General features: G+C 50.6%; 5 protein-coding genes across 5 annotated transcripts; 2 read left to right on the plus strand and 3 right to left on the minus strand.

The window, feature by feature from the left end:
* Positions 1-1362: 1362 nt before the first annotated feature.
* On the minus strand, positions 1363-4902 carry HO173_000536 (uncharacterized protein; the record flags this gene model as incomplete). The annotated part of the gene is made up of 5 exons (XM_037302485.1): positions 1363-2534; positions 2585-3745; positions 3799-3961; positions 4607-4650; positions 4713-4902. The coding sequence occupies 5 exons, from the start codon at positions 4900-4902 to the stop codon at positions 1363-1365; spliced, it is 2730 nt and encodes a 909-aa protein (XP_037171064.1).
* Positions 4903-6454: 1552 nt separating this feature from the next.
* Positions 6455-7026, plus strand: HO173_000537 (uncharacterized protein; the record flags this gene model as incomplete). Its single annotated transcript, XM_037302486.1, has 2 exons — positions 6455-6461; positions 6611-7026. 2 exons carry the CDS (start codon positions 6455-6457, stop codon positions 7024-7026), a joined length of 423 nt encoding a protein of 140 aa, XP_037171065.1.
* A 503-nt stretch (positions 7027-7529) lies between these two features.
* HO173_000538 (uncharacterized protein) lies at positions 7530-8303 on the minus strand (the record flags this gene model as incomplete). The annotated part of the gene is made up of 1 exon (XM_037302487.1): positions 7530-8303. The coding sequence occupies one exon, from the start codon at positions 8301-8303 to the stop codon at positions 7530-7532; it is 774 nt and encodes a 257-aa protein (XP_037171066.1).
* An 811-nt stretch (positions 8304-9114) lies between these two features.
* Positions 9115-10990, plus strand: HO173_000539 (uncharacterized protein; the record flags this gene model as incomplete). Its single annotated transcript, XM_037302488.1, has 4 exons — positions 9115-9220; positions 9372-10441; positions 10499-10583; positions 10665-10990. 4 exons carry the CDS (start codon positions 9115-9117, stop codon positions 10988-10990), a joined length of 1587 nt encoding a protein of 528 aa, XP_037171067.1.
* Positions 10991-11302: 312 nt separating this feature from the next.
* On the minus strand, positions 11303-12558 carry HO173_000540 (uncharacterized protein; the record flags this gene model as incomplete). The annotated part of the gene is made up of 2 exons (XM_037302489.1): positions 11303-12494; positions 12554-12558. 2 exons carry the CDS (start codon positions 12556-12558, stop codon positions 11303-11305), a joined length of 1197 nt encoding a protein of 398 aa, XP_037171068.1.
* Positions 12559-12808: the final 250 nt, after the last annotated feature.

Below are 12808 nucleotides of genomic sequence, written 5' to 3' on the forward strand. Positions count from 1 at the left end.
AGAACTCAGACCCTTATTCGAGATGCCAACGAGGGAGCATTCGGCCTAGCTGAAGGCGTCTGGCATATCGTGTAACTGCATGTGGGGAATATGCCCAAATTCCTTCTCGATATCGTCGCATATGTCTTTGTGGATACCTCCAGGGCCAACTTTGATGAGTGGGATGCGTGTCAGGCAAACGGGAGAGGGGTCGTCGCGTGACAGCGTTGTAGGTTATGCGAACTACATTGAGTTTGTTGTGATTCTCCATGCTTAGTTGACTGTAGTAGATCAGTATGGAACTTGGTGTACGATGTCAGAGAAGAAATGCTTACGATAAGGAAAGTAGTAGGTATCTGACTGATGCTGATTGCGGTAAGAGGTAAACGAATATTTGTAGCATGATAGTGTAAGATCAAGGTTCAGAAAAAGGCCCAGGTTTGCATCTTTGAAGGTAGCATACTCCTCAAAGTTTTCCATTATCCCACATTTCCACCTCCTTCATGTGAAATTGACCCCGAGAGTATCCTGTGTAGAAGAGCTTCGACGTACTCGATCGTGACGTCTGGGTCCGGTGAGTAGCTCTGGCAAAGGTGCTGTTCGAAAGAATCCACAAACTCCAAAAAATCTATCAGGCGTGGCCGTCTGGTGGAACGTGTGAACCAATCGCGTATTGGCGATATGCCTCTCAAGATGAGGTACGGTGACAGGTATCTGGCTTTGCTGGAAGAGCCGCGGCCGTCCATGCGTCATACCTCAGCGGGGAAAATGTGGTTGAACTTGGTACCTGGTGACGAAGTTGATGGTGTAGAAAGGACATGGGATTATCCGCTTCTCGTTCCTCCACTAATACCCTTAATTCGGGCCTTGGCTGAGGATATTGAAGGACCCGCTGAGCGTGTTTGTTCCGCGTAGCTTCATGCCCAGGTTGTTGGGTTAAGAATCCTCGGAAGGCACTCTTCAGGCGCATAGCGAGGGAAGATATATTCCATCTGGAATCACCAAGTTGTCCGAGCTGTTGGAATGGCAGGCAGTATAGGATATGTACCATCTTGTAGAAGATTATTTCGCAGCTTGACTTTCAAGGGCTCCCGTCTTCTCGCAACGCCCTCAATGAATACACGTATTCTTTTTGGTGCCATGCTCGAGTCGCTAAACTTTGGTCATTGACCACACCAACAGGCGTACGACGTGGGTCTTCGCTTTTTGTGACCGAACATCACAAATGACGCGCCAAACTCGTGCGAGGTCATCCTCCGTAGCCACAGCTTAGCCACTTCTTAGGCCTGGATGAGCTTCTCGATGGGATAAATAGTGCAGGCAGCGATTGGAATTGCAAGACACCCGCGACCATTAGCTATGTTGCAGGAGGGTTTTTCATCTTCAGTCTTGAACATCTCCTTTCGGTCTGTCACACTTTCCCCAATGAATGCATTCGCCATTTTGCGTGCCATGCTCAGTCTCGGTCTCTAGTCCTTCGTCATTGACCACACCGACCGTCGTCAGGCTCTGATTCTGAGCTTTTTGGGATATGAATTTATCCATGACGCGTCCGACTCTGGAGAGTATGTTCTCCTTCCCAGCGCGTTTCTTGCCACTTTCCTTGCCAAGGGTGTCGAATATGTATGGCGGTAGGCCAAACAGCAGAAGGTTCGGATTGCCTCCACGTGATTCGGGAGGCAACCATGCTGTGAACTCGTCCTTCAGCTCCCTATAGATCTCGAATAGCAGCAACCAGCACGAGTGGTGTAAGGTCCAGTAGTTGAATACTAGCTTAGCCTCTTCTTTCTCCATACATTGTTCCAAAAGGGTGAGCAGCTGTACAGGGTTGAGCTTATGAGAGGATCCATCCTTCTGCACGCCTTGTGAATGGGCTGTCTGATGAAGGAATTTCTCCATGAGATCAACGTTTAGGTCTGTCCTCGTAGCATCTGTCTGACACAGGAACTTCTCAAAGGTCTCCATGAGCTCTGGAACCTTCAAGAAACGCGCATTCTGGACGGAATGCTTATAACCTCCCTTGTGGTCCCGGGCAAAGTTCGTAGCTGAGCTTCCTCTGGCCATCCGATAGTGATGGCGGTAGGCGGAAACTGTCTTTGGTGGTGCTCCGAGAAAGATATCGCCGCGGCCATAGAGATCAATCAAGTTCTCCATGTCGGACCAACGAGTCGCAAGGTCGCCTTCGTTCCTCGCAGCATTGTACAAGTGCGCTGCAGAGACAGCGTATAGCGACTTGTTCATTTTTTTGATACCTCCAGCTTGTGATTGCAGGAGGGCCGCACACTGCATTAGCCCGCATACCACTGGGTTATGCAACAGGAAGAAGAATGGTCTCCCAGGGCCTAACTCAGGATGACGTTTTCGTTGCTGCATAAAGATGTCGTTAATGATCCATGAGTTGAGCAGAGCGCTGTTTTTGCGTTTTTTATCTTGCTCTGCTTGATCAAAGTGCATCTTTTTGATGACTTGAGAGTACTTGATGAAATACTCAGTATTGTCTTTCAAGGTATCACAGCTCGCTTTGAACTCTCGGAACGGCCTCGTGACTTCTTCACCTAAAGCAACAATTAGCACGGTAAGACACCGCAGGGGCTCAGAGCAATACCAAGTATTCGCTGGGTATCGAGGAAGACCTGCAACCCGAAAGCTACCCACAAATGAACTGGTTTATCCAAGAAGACTTCCATAATTCCACGGGTCAGTTCATCCTCTGATGGCATTGAACTGGCAGCCCCGAACGAGAAAACCTCCGTAAAGAACTCAATCAGTATGATTTTGTCGGCGCTCCAATTGTCTTGGTTGTCAATTTCGGAACCCTCCACCTTCAACACCGGGACGTGACCGGATAACATTTTTGTCGTTGTCCGTCTGACGAGGAACTCGCGGAAGCGCCTAAGCTCTTCGAAGGGTAGGCAGTACACACTGCGAAGGTAAGCAGTCTCGGAATACACGAAGGAGCCCGTAAAAAGTTCTTCGAATTGAGTAGGAGTGACTATCGTGTCCATGACCTTTTCCCAGCTCGTAAACTGTGGCACCGATTCCATGAAATCTCTCTCAATGCCTCGCACCATGCCAATCGCACAGTTGATGACTGCCGAGATCGATACTAGACTTAGACTGCGGGTACGATACCGTTCCAAGCGCTCATGGATGTGTTTACGAACCTGGTGTAGGTCCGCAAACATCTTGAAAATTGCAAAATGTATATCACCCTTTGAGTCTTGAAACTGGTACGTTGTTTTTTTCTGAGAGTTCTTCTGAGAGTTTTTCTGAGAGTTTTTCCGAGAATTTTTCCGAGAATTTTTCTGCGGTGAGGGAGCCAGATTGTCGCTTTGATCCGTAAGAGCCAAAGACTCCAGCTCGAGGATATCGCATGAGTCTTGTTTAGCTGGGGTGGCGTCCAGACCGCCTTCGGAGTTTCCGAGTGGCTCATTCGAAACACTCGCTTCCTCTTCCAAGTGAGATGGAGCTAGAATGTCTAGCAGTCCATCAAGAACGTTGTTAAAGTGCTTGTGCCCTTTGTTACTTTGCTCTATTGATGGATCGCTCATAGGCTGGCCCTGGTACCATTCAGAAAATCGCCTCCGAGACGCGATTGCCTGACGAAGGTCTTCCAGCTTCTCGGCTGGGATGGGTTCTGGCGATGCTCCCACGACTAGCCGCGCAAACGGGACGATGTCGTTCACATCGATCGTGTAGGAGACAGATGGAGCAGCTGGTGTCGAGGCTGATGACACGCCTCCTTTTCTTGGCGGTCTTATGTCACCTACAAAAGGCGTCAACATCTCGTCGGCTAGTAGATTGCTGGTGGGTACTCACGTTTTGCTCCTTCTTCTACCAACCAGGACAAGACCGACGCGGTCTGGGCTTTGTAAAGCTTGTAAGAATCGGTCAGGAAGTCCAGAATCATCTTTGGGCCCGGTATGTGGTTAGCTCGGGGTATTGTGTGGGCGACTGGTGAAAGACGAGGGATGAAGACCGTCTGCTTGGTTAGTCGTCAGAGTAGTAATTCGAGCAGCAGGAAGAAGATCTGACTGTCTTGCTCAAGGTGCAGGAAGGAGAGCAAGCGTGTTGACAATCTTACGAACGTCACCCGTTCCCAAAGCGAGGCTAATCCGCGTTATACTGGCGTTAAGAATGCCCTGGCTGCAGCGCCTAGAACGTGATGCTTGGAAGCGGAGGTTAATGCGCAGTTTACTTCTTGGAACCCCTGAAATAAAGACGGCGCCAAGATGTAGGATGCCTTCTCGGAAATTAGGCGTTGTTCTAGTGATTCTTGTATATACGACCCGGGTATGCATTTCAATGCTCTGGGGAAACCACAAATCTTCAGGACCTGGCTCCAGCTCTAGCGGCCTATATGGGAACCTCTAATTCGGTCCTTTTCCATGATATGGCTTGGAGACACCGATCTTGCATTGTTACATCAAGAGGTCATCGGCGCTAAAGGCATGCTGTTACCTTTTGAGCAGCCACACCTACCTTTCAAAGGACATCAGGGGTCACTTACAACCGTGGTCTGATTTTGGAAGTCTGATCTCTAGCACTGCCCTCATAACAGCTTTCTCGAGGCTCGTCCAAGACATCGCCTGGAACAGCCCAACTGGCCAGCATCTTTCGCACACACAGTCAGGGCGCAGTCTTGGAACGTCTGCGAGAACATCATCATATCTTCTCAGTCAGCTCAATCAAGAAGCACCCCAGGACAGACTCGTTACGCGGATGTAACCAACTAGAACTGAACCACTCCGGCGATCTCGCAAAAGCACTTAGCAGCCAGGGCTTCATAGTGGAGACCTTAGGCATCTTTTTACCGTCTGGCATAAGAAAGTATCCATTCTCTTCTAACAATGGATAGGGTCCCTTGTCCATGGAACCTTGGTACTGGAATGATTCGCCGAGAGAAAGGACATTGGCTGCCATTATAAGGAGAAGGAGATATGACACAAAGGTGTGATGTTGGATTCCATACTGTTGAGAAGCATTGCACGGCTGGAGCCCACATGCGTGTGAAGAGAAGAAATCTACCTACAGAGAAGATCTAATTCCCTGCCTTGCTTGGAATGTAGGCTAGAGGCAAGGGATGGAATGACGGACTATATACATAATAGCTTGATTGATCGATTGAACTCTTGGCCAATTTGATAGGCCTCGTGCTTAAGTCGGACATCTGCTTGGTGCCTCAGAGCAGCCGTGTTTGGCAGAAAGTATCTCCTTCCGGTCTCCAGGTCTCCATGGGCTCTGAGTATTATCCATACAATGACTCCAGTGTCTCCCACGTTATACGGTGATAGCTTGCATGAGATGCTAGGACTCACGGACAGCAATGGTCAGACAGACGTGGTCGTCCTTACCTATCCTTCTCCTCAAGCTGCTCTGGGTAGCTCCTACCCTGGTGATTGTCCCGATAAGAGTATATGTATATATATCGCAAGGAATAACCTACTGTCATTGATTTTATGGACTAAATACTAGGCAGCAGGTCCTGTAGCATATCACTTATGCAACCGTGGTCGGAACATCAGCAACAAATAGACACAAAGCTGCTCTCATGGATTGATCAAATGCGGTATCCTTCCAAGAACTGAGTGTGCAGAATCTTGACTTGTCGTCAATCGAAGTTGAATGGCAATAACAATGCCGAATGAGAGAGGCATATGTGGATGATATGGCACCTCGGGCACTTGAAAGCCCCTGAGTTAGCGAGGAGGAGAAGGAATTTATGGGTTGAAAAAAATTGGCAAATTGATTGTGCGCCATCTCTATTTTTTTGGTAGCCAGCCCCACCGAAATTTGTAGAGATCGTACTTCTCAACAATTGCACCAGTCTCTACCTCTCAATTCATCTTACTTCCCAATCGGATAATTTTAAGGCACAGGCTAGTAAGTATACACTCTTTTTTAATGTTTTTGACTGACCTAGGTGTCCATAGTTACCCTCCCTCCCTCCCTCCGCTAATACGCGATATCACCCAAAGAAATACACATTCGCCAGCGAGCCAGATTACTCCTTAAGTCTCATTGGCGACCTAATATAGTAGCTAAAGACGCCCGTTCGAGTCGCACAACGGGGTATCGATAAAAGCGCAATATTGAGATCTACGGCGACACAGTGATTCCTCGTAATCTATATATACCTGGGCGACCTCGTAGCCTCTCACCGGCTACTCTGAAGGCCCTACTTGAGTACCAGCGTCGAAACCGTGGCTCTATCAGGGAAATTAGCACGTTTTCTGAAAGAGGTGGCCATATGTGGATCATTATGGCACCTCGGGCACTTACTTGAAAGCCCCTGAGTTAGCGAGGAGCGAGCTAAGGTAACTGCAAATGGCACGATTAGGGGCACCAGGGGCAAAGTTCCCCCGACTCTTCCCCAAATCTTTATTCTATTCGCCCCGACGGCACTCACAATCGTGAACATCTATTCACCTTCACAAACTCCCTCCGACAGTGGAACATCAGTTCGGCCGAAAAGATGAACTGTCAGCGACATTGGAACATGGCTATGAGGAAAGAGAGAAGATATAAAGCCAGCCTCAATCCTTCGTGAATGGAGAGATCCCAGGTTCAACGATCACACAGCAAGCACAAGCATCGATCACAGATAGCTTACCACCAAATCAAAACACAGACATTCATCTCATTCATCCCACCACCCTTCCTTCACCATGTGCTGTTCCAAGAAGCGAACCCCTTGCTGCTCTGCCTGCGGCAGACGCTCCGACTGTCACCGCCGCAGTTGCACCGCCAAAAATCCTCCTACTCCAGTCCCCTCCAATCAACCCGATCATCCTACCGAGCCCATTCAGCACGCCACTAACAACGGCTACGACCAGCCCGCCTCACTACGAAGAACTTGCTTGGCCTGCGCAGCAAGACGGTGCATTGGGCTACAAACAAGTCGGGCAACAAGGCCAGGGGGGTGGATTGTTGGGGTTCATCATGGGAAAATACAAGTCGGGAAGTTCTGGAGATGCGGAGACGGTCAAGGCTCTTGAGTATGCCTATCAGGCGGGCAGGATGGCGGAGAAGGGGGAGAAGGCTTAGGGTTGCGATGAGGGAAGGAGACGTGGACAGGGTGAAGTGGCTTAAAGGAATGAGAGAAGGTCTGGTATTGATGAAGGGAATACGATGAATACATGTACTGAGGGTGGAGTGGGGTTTGGCAGATGCTTCTGGTGATTGTATGATGCATTTCCGAGTTTGATATAGTACACCAGTACAACAGTACTCTATCGAACTTATGCAGAAAGTCCAACGTACCGCAATTTATTTGATGAGTGATGAAAAGCGCCATCAAGTATGGGCTTTGTAGTTGAAATTGTAGGCTTACAGGGCTTCATGCCCCTGCAATTCAGGCTCAAGATAATCTAAACGGGATGAAAAATCTACACTTCACTCGCTTCAGCCCATCAAAGTTCTCACATTTCTTCAAGATTAGTGTAAATAAGGAGAGTTGGTGGGGAATCATGAGCCTTCAAGATGCCGTTAGAAGGGAATTCTGTCATCAGCTTGCATCCTAAGGGATGCACTTCTACATTCTAGCCCATTTATCCATCTTTCGGCGGCACACTCTCCCATCTCTCAATTAGGTGCTTTGGCGTATACTCCTGATTAACAGCCTTACATCCACAGATCCTTCCTAACGTCATCAACAAACCCATCACAGTATACGTGAACGCCGCTTCAACCAATTCCCTCCACCCGCCCCTGTACCCCCCGAAATCTACAAGGACAAGGTAATTGTCCATCTCCCACATCACACACATGATCTGTAACGTCTTCCACAGCTCCCCTAGCCAAGACATATCAGATCTATATTGCGGCTCCAACGCGGTGGAGAAGAGGTTGCGGAAGAAGATCTCTTTCTGTCCGTCGGCAGGATCCGTCCACTCTTCCGCTATCAAATCTTCCCCTCTCAATTTTTCAATCCCCTCCTTCCCGTGCTCTCGCAAATATGCCTCTTGCGTCTCCCTCTGCCCTTTACCCAACAGTTGCGCGGGGCGATCAAATCGCATCCATTCGTGACGAGCGTAGCGAGGTACTCGCGCTGCGCCATCCTTGGCCGTGTATATCTTGCTCACGCCGGAAACCGTGATGAGCGCGGCACCAGATGTGACACGTACGTATTCTGTATGCGTGGTGTGCCAGTGGTATTGCGTGCTGAGTTCGGAGCCGATATGGAAGTTGATGATTGTCGGCTGAATGGTTGTGGTATCGAGAGAGGAGGGAGGGGGAAAGGAGAAGGTGATGGATTCAGGGGGTGGGCGGTAGAAAGAGCTTTGGTGGGAGGTCTTGGTAAGAGGCTTTATGGTTGTATTCATTGTGTGCTGCTCTCAATGCAGGATATGGAAGGAGGTCAAGGAGGCTCACGTCCACGGCGGCGGTGGGCTGAACAGCGCAGCTGAGTGAGATCTCCTGGCTTATAAGAAGACATTCTGGTAATACGGCGCAGTATTACACTATTGTATGTGAACTGGGTGGCCTGATTAAGTAAACAGTTGCTGTTGTTGGTTGACTAAATAGACAGCTGAACAATAGGACGGTTCGCTAGCGCGGAATGCTTCCGTCTCTGGGAAAGATTTTGGCACTGACGGAGAATTCCTTGACCATCTCAACTCCACCGCTATCCTACGAAGAATGTGGCAATCCGCACTGTTACTATCTCTGCAAAATGACTTTGAAACGTACCAAGTACATTCAAGCCAGTATTCTGACTTGTTGGCCTTTTTCCTTTCTATTCCCTTATCAGCTGCCGAGGCGTTCCCACCTGCAGCGAGGACGAAATCTCATCAAGGCAAAGACTCATGCATTGCGGGGATTAGCCTGCCTCAAGGGTCTGAGAACTTCTGGCACTGTTCTTGGCTAACCAATAGTGAAGTCAAGAAGGTCCTTCCTACATGGGTAAGAGTAGAACGGTTCTGGCAGCGTGCAGATTTCCCCCGCGCTGTTGACGATTCGCTGCATGATGACGGAGCGCACACCGAGGCTCTCGTTTCATGTGCAACCACATAAGTCAAATTCTCTCTTTGTTCTCTTCTGCATACTGTGCTTGACATATTGCATCTCTGTTGCGTTCCTTTCATAGACAGATTATAATAGGAGGAGAGGAAGTGGGTAGTGCTGTCATTGATCATGGCTCCTCCAACATTCATGGGCCTAACAGGCCGTCCGCTTTCCCTGATGGTCTCTACGGTAGCTACAACAGGCTTTGTACTTTTTGGCTACGATCAGGGCGTCAGTAAGCAACTTCCCCAGCCCTTTGTTTCCTGCCCCATACCCTGATTTGAGTCGCGCGACACGTTGCGGGTGTAGAACGACACCCACAACTGTCTTATGACTCGATCTTTGATGTTGAAAAGGAAGTTACTGACTGGAAAATCGACTTGCAGTGTCTGGCATCATTACCGCCCCAGCTTTCAATGATCTCTTCACAGCCACCAAGGGTAACTCTACAATGCAAGGCTTCGTGACTGCAATCTACGAGATTGGATGCTTGTTCGGTGCCATCTTCATCCTCTCTTTCGGTGACTTCCTTGGCCGTCGAAGGGCCATGATGATGGGTGGTAGCATCATGATACTCGGCGTTATAATACAAGTGACTTCTGAGCGAAATTCGACTCCTCTGGCTCAATTTATCATTGGTCGCACTATTACCGGCGTAGGAAATGGTATCAATACCTCTACCATCCCTACTTATCAAGCCGAGTGCTCACGAACGAGTAATCGAGGGCTTCTGATCTGCATCGAAGGCGGCGTCATCGCCTTCGGAACATTAGTAGCCTATTGGATAGACTACGGCGCAAGCTACGGCTCCCCCAACCTCTCATGGCGTTTCCCAATCGCTTTCCAGATTGTCTTCGCCCTCATCCTCGTCTTCGGCATGATCTGGCTCCCTGAATCCCCGCGCTGGCTTCTAACCCGTGAGCGCTATGAGGAAGGCGAGACCGTGATTGCAGCTCTGCGTGGACTGGAACTCGATGACAAGGAAACACAATTGCAGAGGCAAATCATCATGGACAGTATCCGCGCTTCTGGCTACGCAGGTCGGAAGGGCACGCCATTGAAGGCGGTCTTTTCTGGTGGGAAGACGCAGCATTTCCGCAGGATGATGCTGGGTGTGAGCAGTCAGTTCATGCAACAAGTTGGCGGCTGCAATGCAGTCATCTATTACTTTCCGATCCTGTTCGAACAGTCGATTCATCAGTCGCATAACATATCCCTACTCCTTGGCGGCGTCAACATGATCGTCTACGCTATCTTCGCTACGGTATCTTGGTTTATCATAGAGCGCGTCGGACGGCGAAAGCTGTTTCTTTGGGGCACCGTGGGCCAGTGTTTGAGCATGGTGCTCGTTTTCTCATGCTTGATACCCGGAACCACCACCGCTGCGAAAGGTGCTGCTGTCGGACTCTTCACATACATTGCTAGTTTCGGCGCAAGCTGGTTGCCACTGCCGTGGGCAAGTCATCTCCAGCGTTAGCGGACATGGATCCTCGAAGCTAATCGTCTAAAACAGCTCTACCCGGCCGAGATCAATCCCATCAAGACACGCCAAAAAGCCAACGCGCTTTCCACCTGCTCAAACTGGCTCTTCAACTTCCGTGAGCACAGATTTTCCCTTCGACCCCAATCTCCCTCCGAACCCCATTCCGGCACGAAAAAAAACTAACCCGCGAACCCAGTCATCGTCATGATCACCCCAATCATGATCACCAACATCCACTGGGGCACCTACCTCTTCTTCGCCGTCGTCAACGCCTGCTTCCTCCCCGTCATCTACTTCACCTACCCCGAAACGGCCCGTCGCTCCCTCGAAGAAATCGACATCGTCTTCGCGAAGGGGTACTGTGAGAACATCGGCTACGTGAGGGCGGCGAGGGAGTTGGAATTCCTGACGGATGAGGGCGTGGATGGGAAGGCGAGGGAGTATGGACTTGTGGAGGAGGTGAGGGCGGAGAAGCAGGCGGAGAAGTTGGGGGTGCTGATGGAGGTCGAGAAGGGGGAGTGAGCAAGTCAGTGCGAATCGTCGATGAGCAGGTTGCGACACCAAGCGAGGTTGTTTTGGATATGGGGAGCGCAGCCTCCCATGAAACGAAGTTCTATCTATATATCCATCTCCTCCCTCTATACCCCCGTCAATCATATCACAGCCGATCCCATCTCAACGCCCCTCCCCCCTGATGTCGGGGTCGATCTCTTCCCGTCGATCGCGCCGATAGCATCGCCGTCGTAGAAGGGTAGTGCGAGTAGATTCCCATATCCAATATTTGCGCCCTTCTCGTCTTTGACGCCAAAGTCCAGGTTCTGAAAGTGTTCCTCTTCATGAACCGTCCCGATCCCGTTCGCAAAGCGGAACAAGCCCGCCACCACCGAATCGACCTGCGACCAGCTCATCTTGCTCATGCCGTATATCTGGATCGACACCCGGATTTTGCCCGTTGGGGTCCAGTAGAAGAATTCGTCGTGCGGGGATCCATTCGCTACCGGATTTGTGGAGGAAGGGCGCGATCTTCAGGGATGCACCGTTCAGGGCCTCGTTGACCAAATTGCTGGGAATCGGATCGCCGAACCAGATAAACTCCAAAATGAAGTCGGTGCCGGGGACGGGAAAGGAGATGTTGGCTGCGGATCTCGAGGGCGGACTGCCCGCATCGGACGCATTGGAGGATGTCTCGTTGGCGAGCCCGGACGCCGGATTCGATCTCTCGTCCGGCGCTCGACCCGCGAGAGGGGTTTCCGCCCGCTCCTGTATCTCGGCCGCGCCCCGACCTCGACCTGGAGTGCTCCACAGAAGCCCGGTGCCTATCCTTCCCTCGTCTGCCAGGTTGACTTCGAATTCCAGGGTCTGATAATGCACTCGGTGGTCGGGTCCGGCCCCGCTGCTGAATTGCGTCAGTCCTTGCAGTATCTGATCGAGTTGTAACCAGGATAGCCCAAGACTTCCGGAAGCCTGTACGACGACCGAACACACGCGGGGCGTAGGGGTGGCTGAGCGCGTGCTGTATCCGAATATATGGTTCTTTGTTGCGTCTTCGATGTTGGATGCTAGATGGGACAGGACCTGTTGACGGGCGTCGTAGATGGTGGAGAGTGCTCGGACAACTGGGATTCGGGCGCCGAGATGGGTAAATTCTAGAGTCATGGCGGTGTCAGGAACCGGGTAGGGAACGGAAGCTTGCGAGGGTGAGATTTCTGGTGACCATGGGATACCGTTAGGTAAACGGAGAGAGGTCTCATTGTTGAGACTCAGCGTTGCATTTATGGGGAAATCTGTAGTCGGTCCGGAGACCGGAGAAGTCGTGGGGAGCGCGCTGTTGGTAACGAAGAGGCTAAAGAGGAGTTGGGCGGCGCAGGTTGCAGACCTGCCGGCTACGTACATAGTGAGGTCGAACGTGTAAGAGTAGAGAGAAGCAAACCCTGGCAACAAAGCGAGGGTCGCCGCCAGAGTATCTGGAGCGGAGTGGGAAAATTTCCATACGTGCTGATTGCGAGGTGGGAGATTCTTCGTGTCGCTTGTACAGCGTGTTGCAGTGAATGTTGTTGCGCCGCGACTTGCGCAACATGCGCCAACGGCATCCCACGAATGAACAGCTGCACGGGTACCAAGGGGGTATGGGGGTACAAGCAGAGAGGTCTTGGCACGTTTTGAAAAGGCGAGGCATACATGAAGAGAGACAGCGCCAACAAAAAAAGCCTTGCAAAGGCTATGATGACAGCGGATCATTGATTATAAGGATCTAAAGTTCACAATCTGAAATCCCTACCCTCTGTAAGAATTGACCTAAATAAATGGTGGCCTCTCAGCTGTTCCGTAAGGTTGGTTATA

This window comes from Letharia columbiana, assembly GCF_014066305.1.
Source record: "Letharia columbiana isolate WasteWater2 chromosome Unknown Sc0000000_s0, whole genome shotgun sequence".
Classification (NCBI taxonomy): Eukaryota; Fungi; Ascomycota; class Lecanoromycetes; order Lecanorales; family Parmeliaceae; genus Letharia; species Letharia columbiana.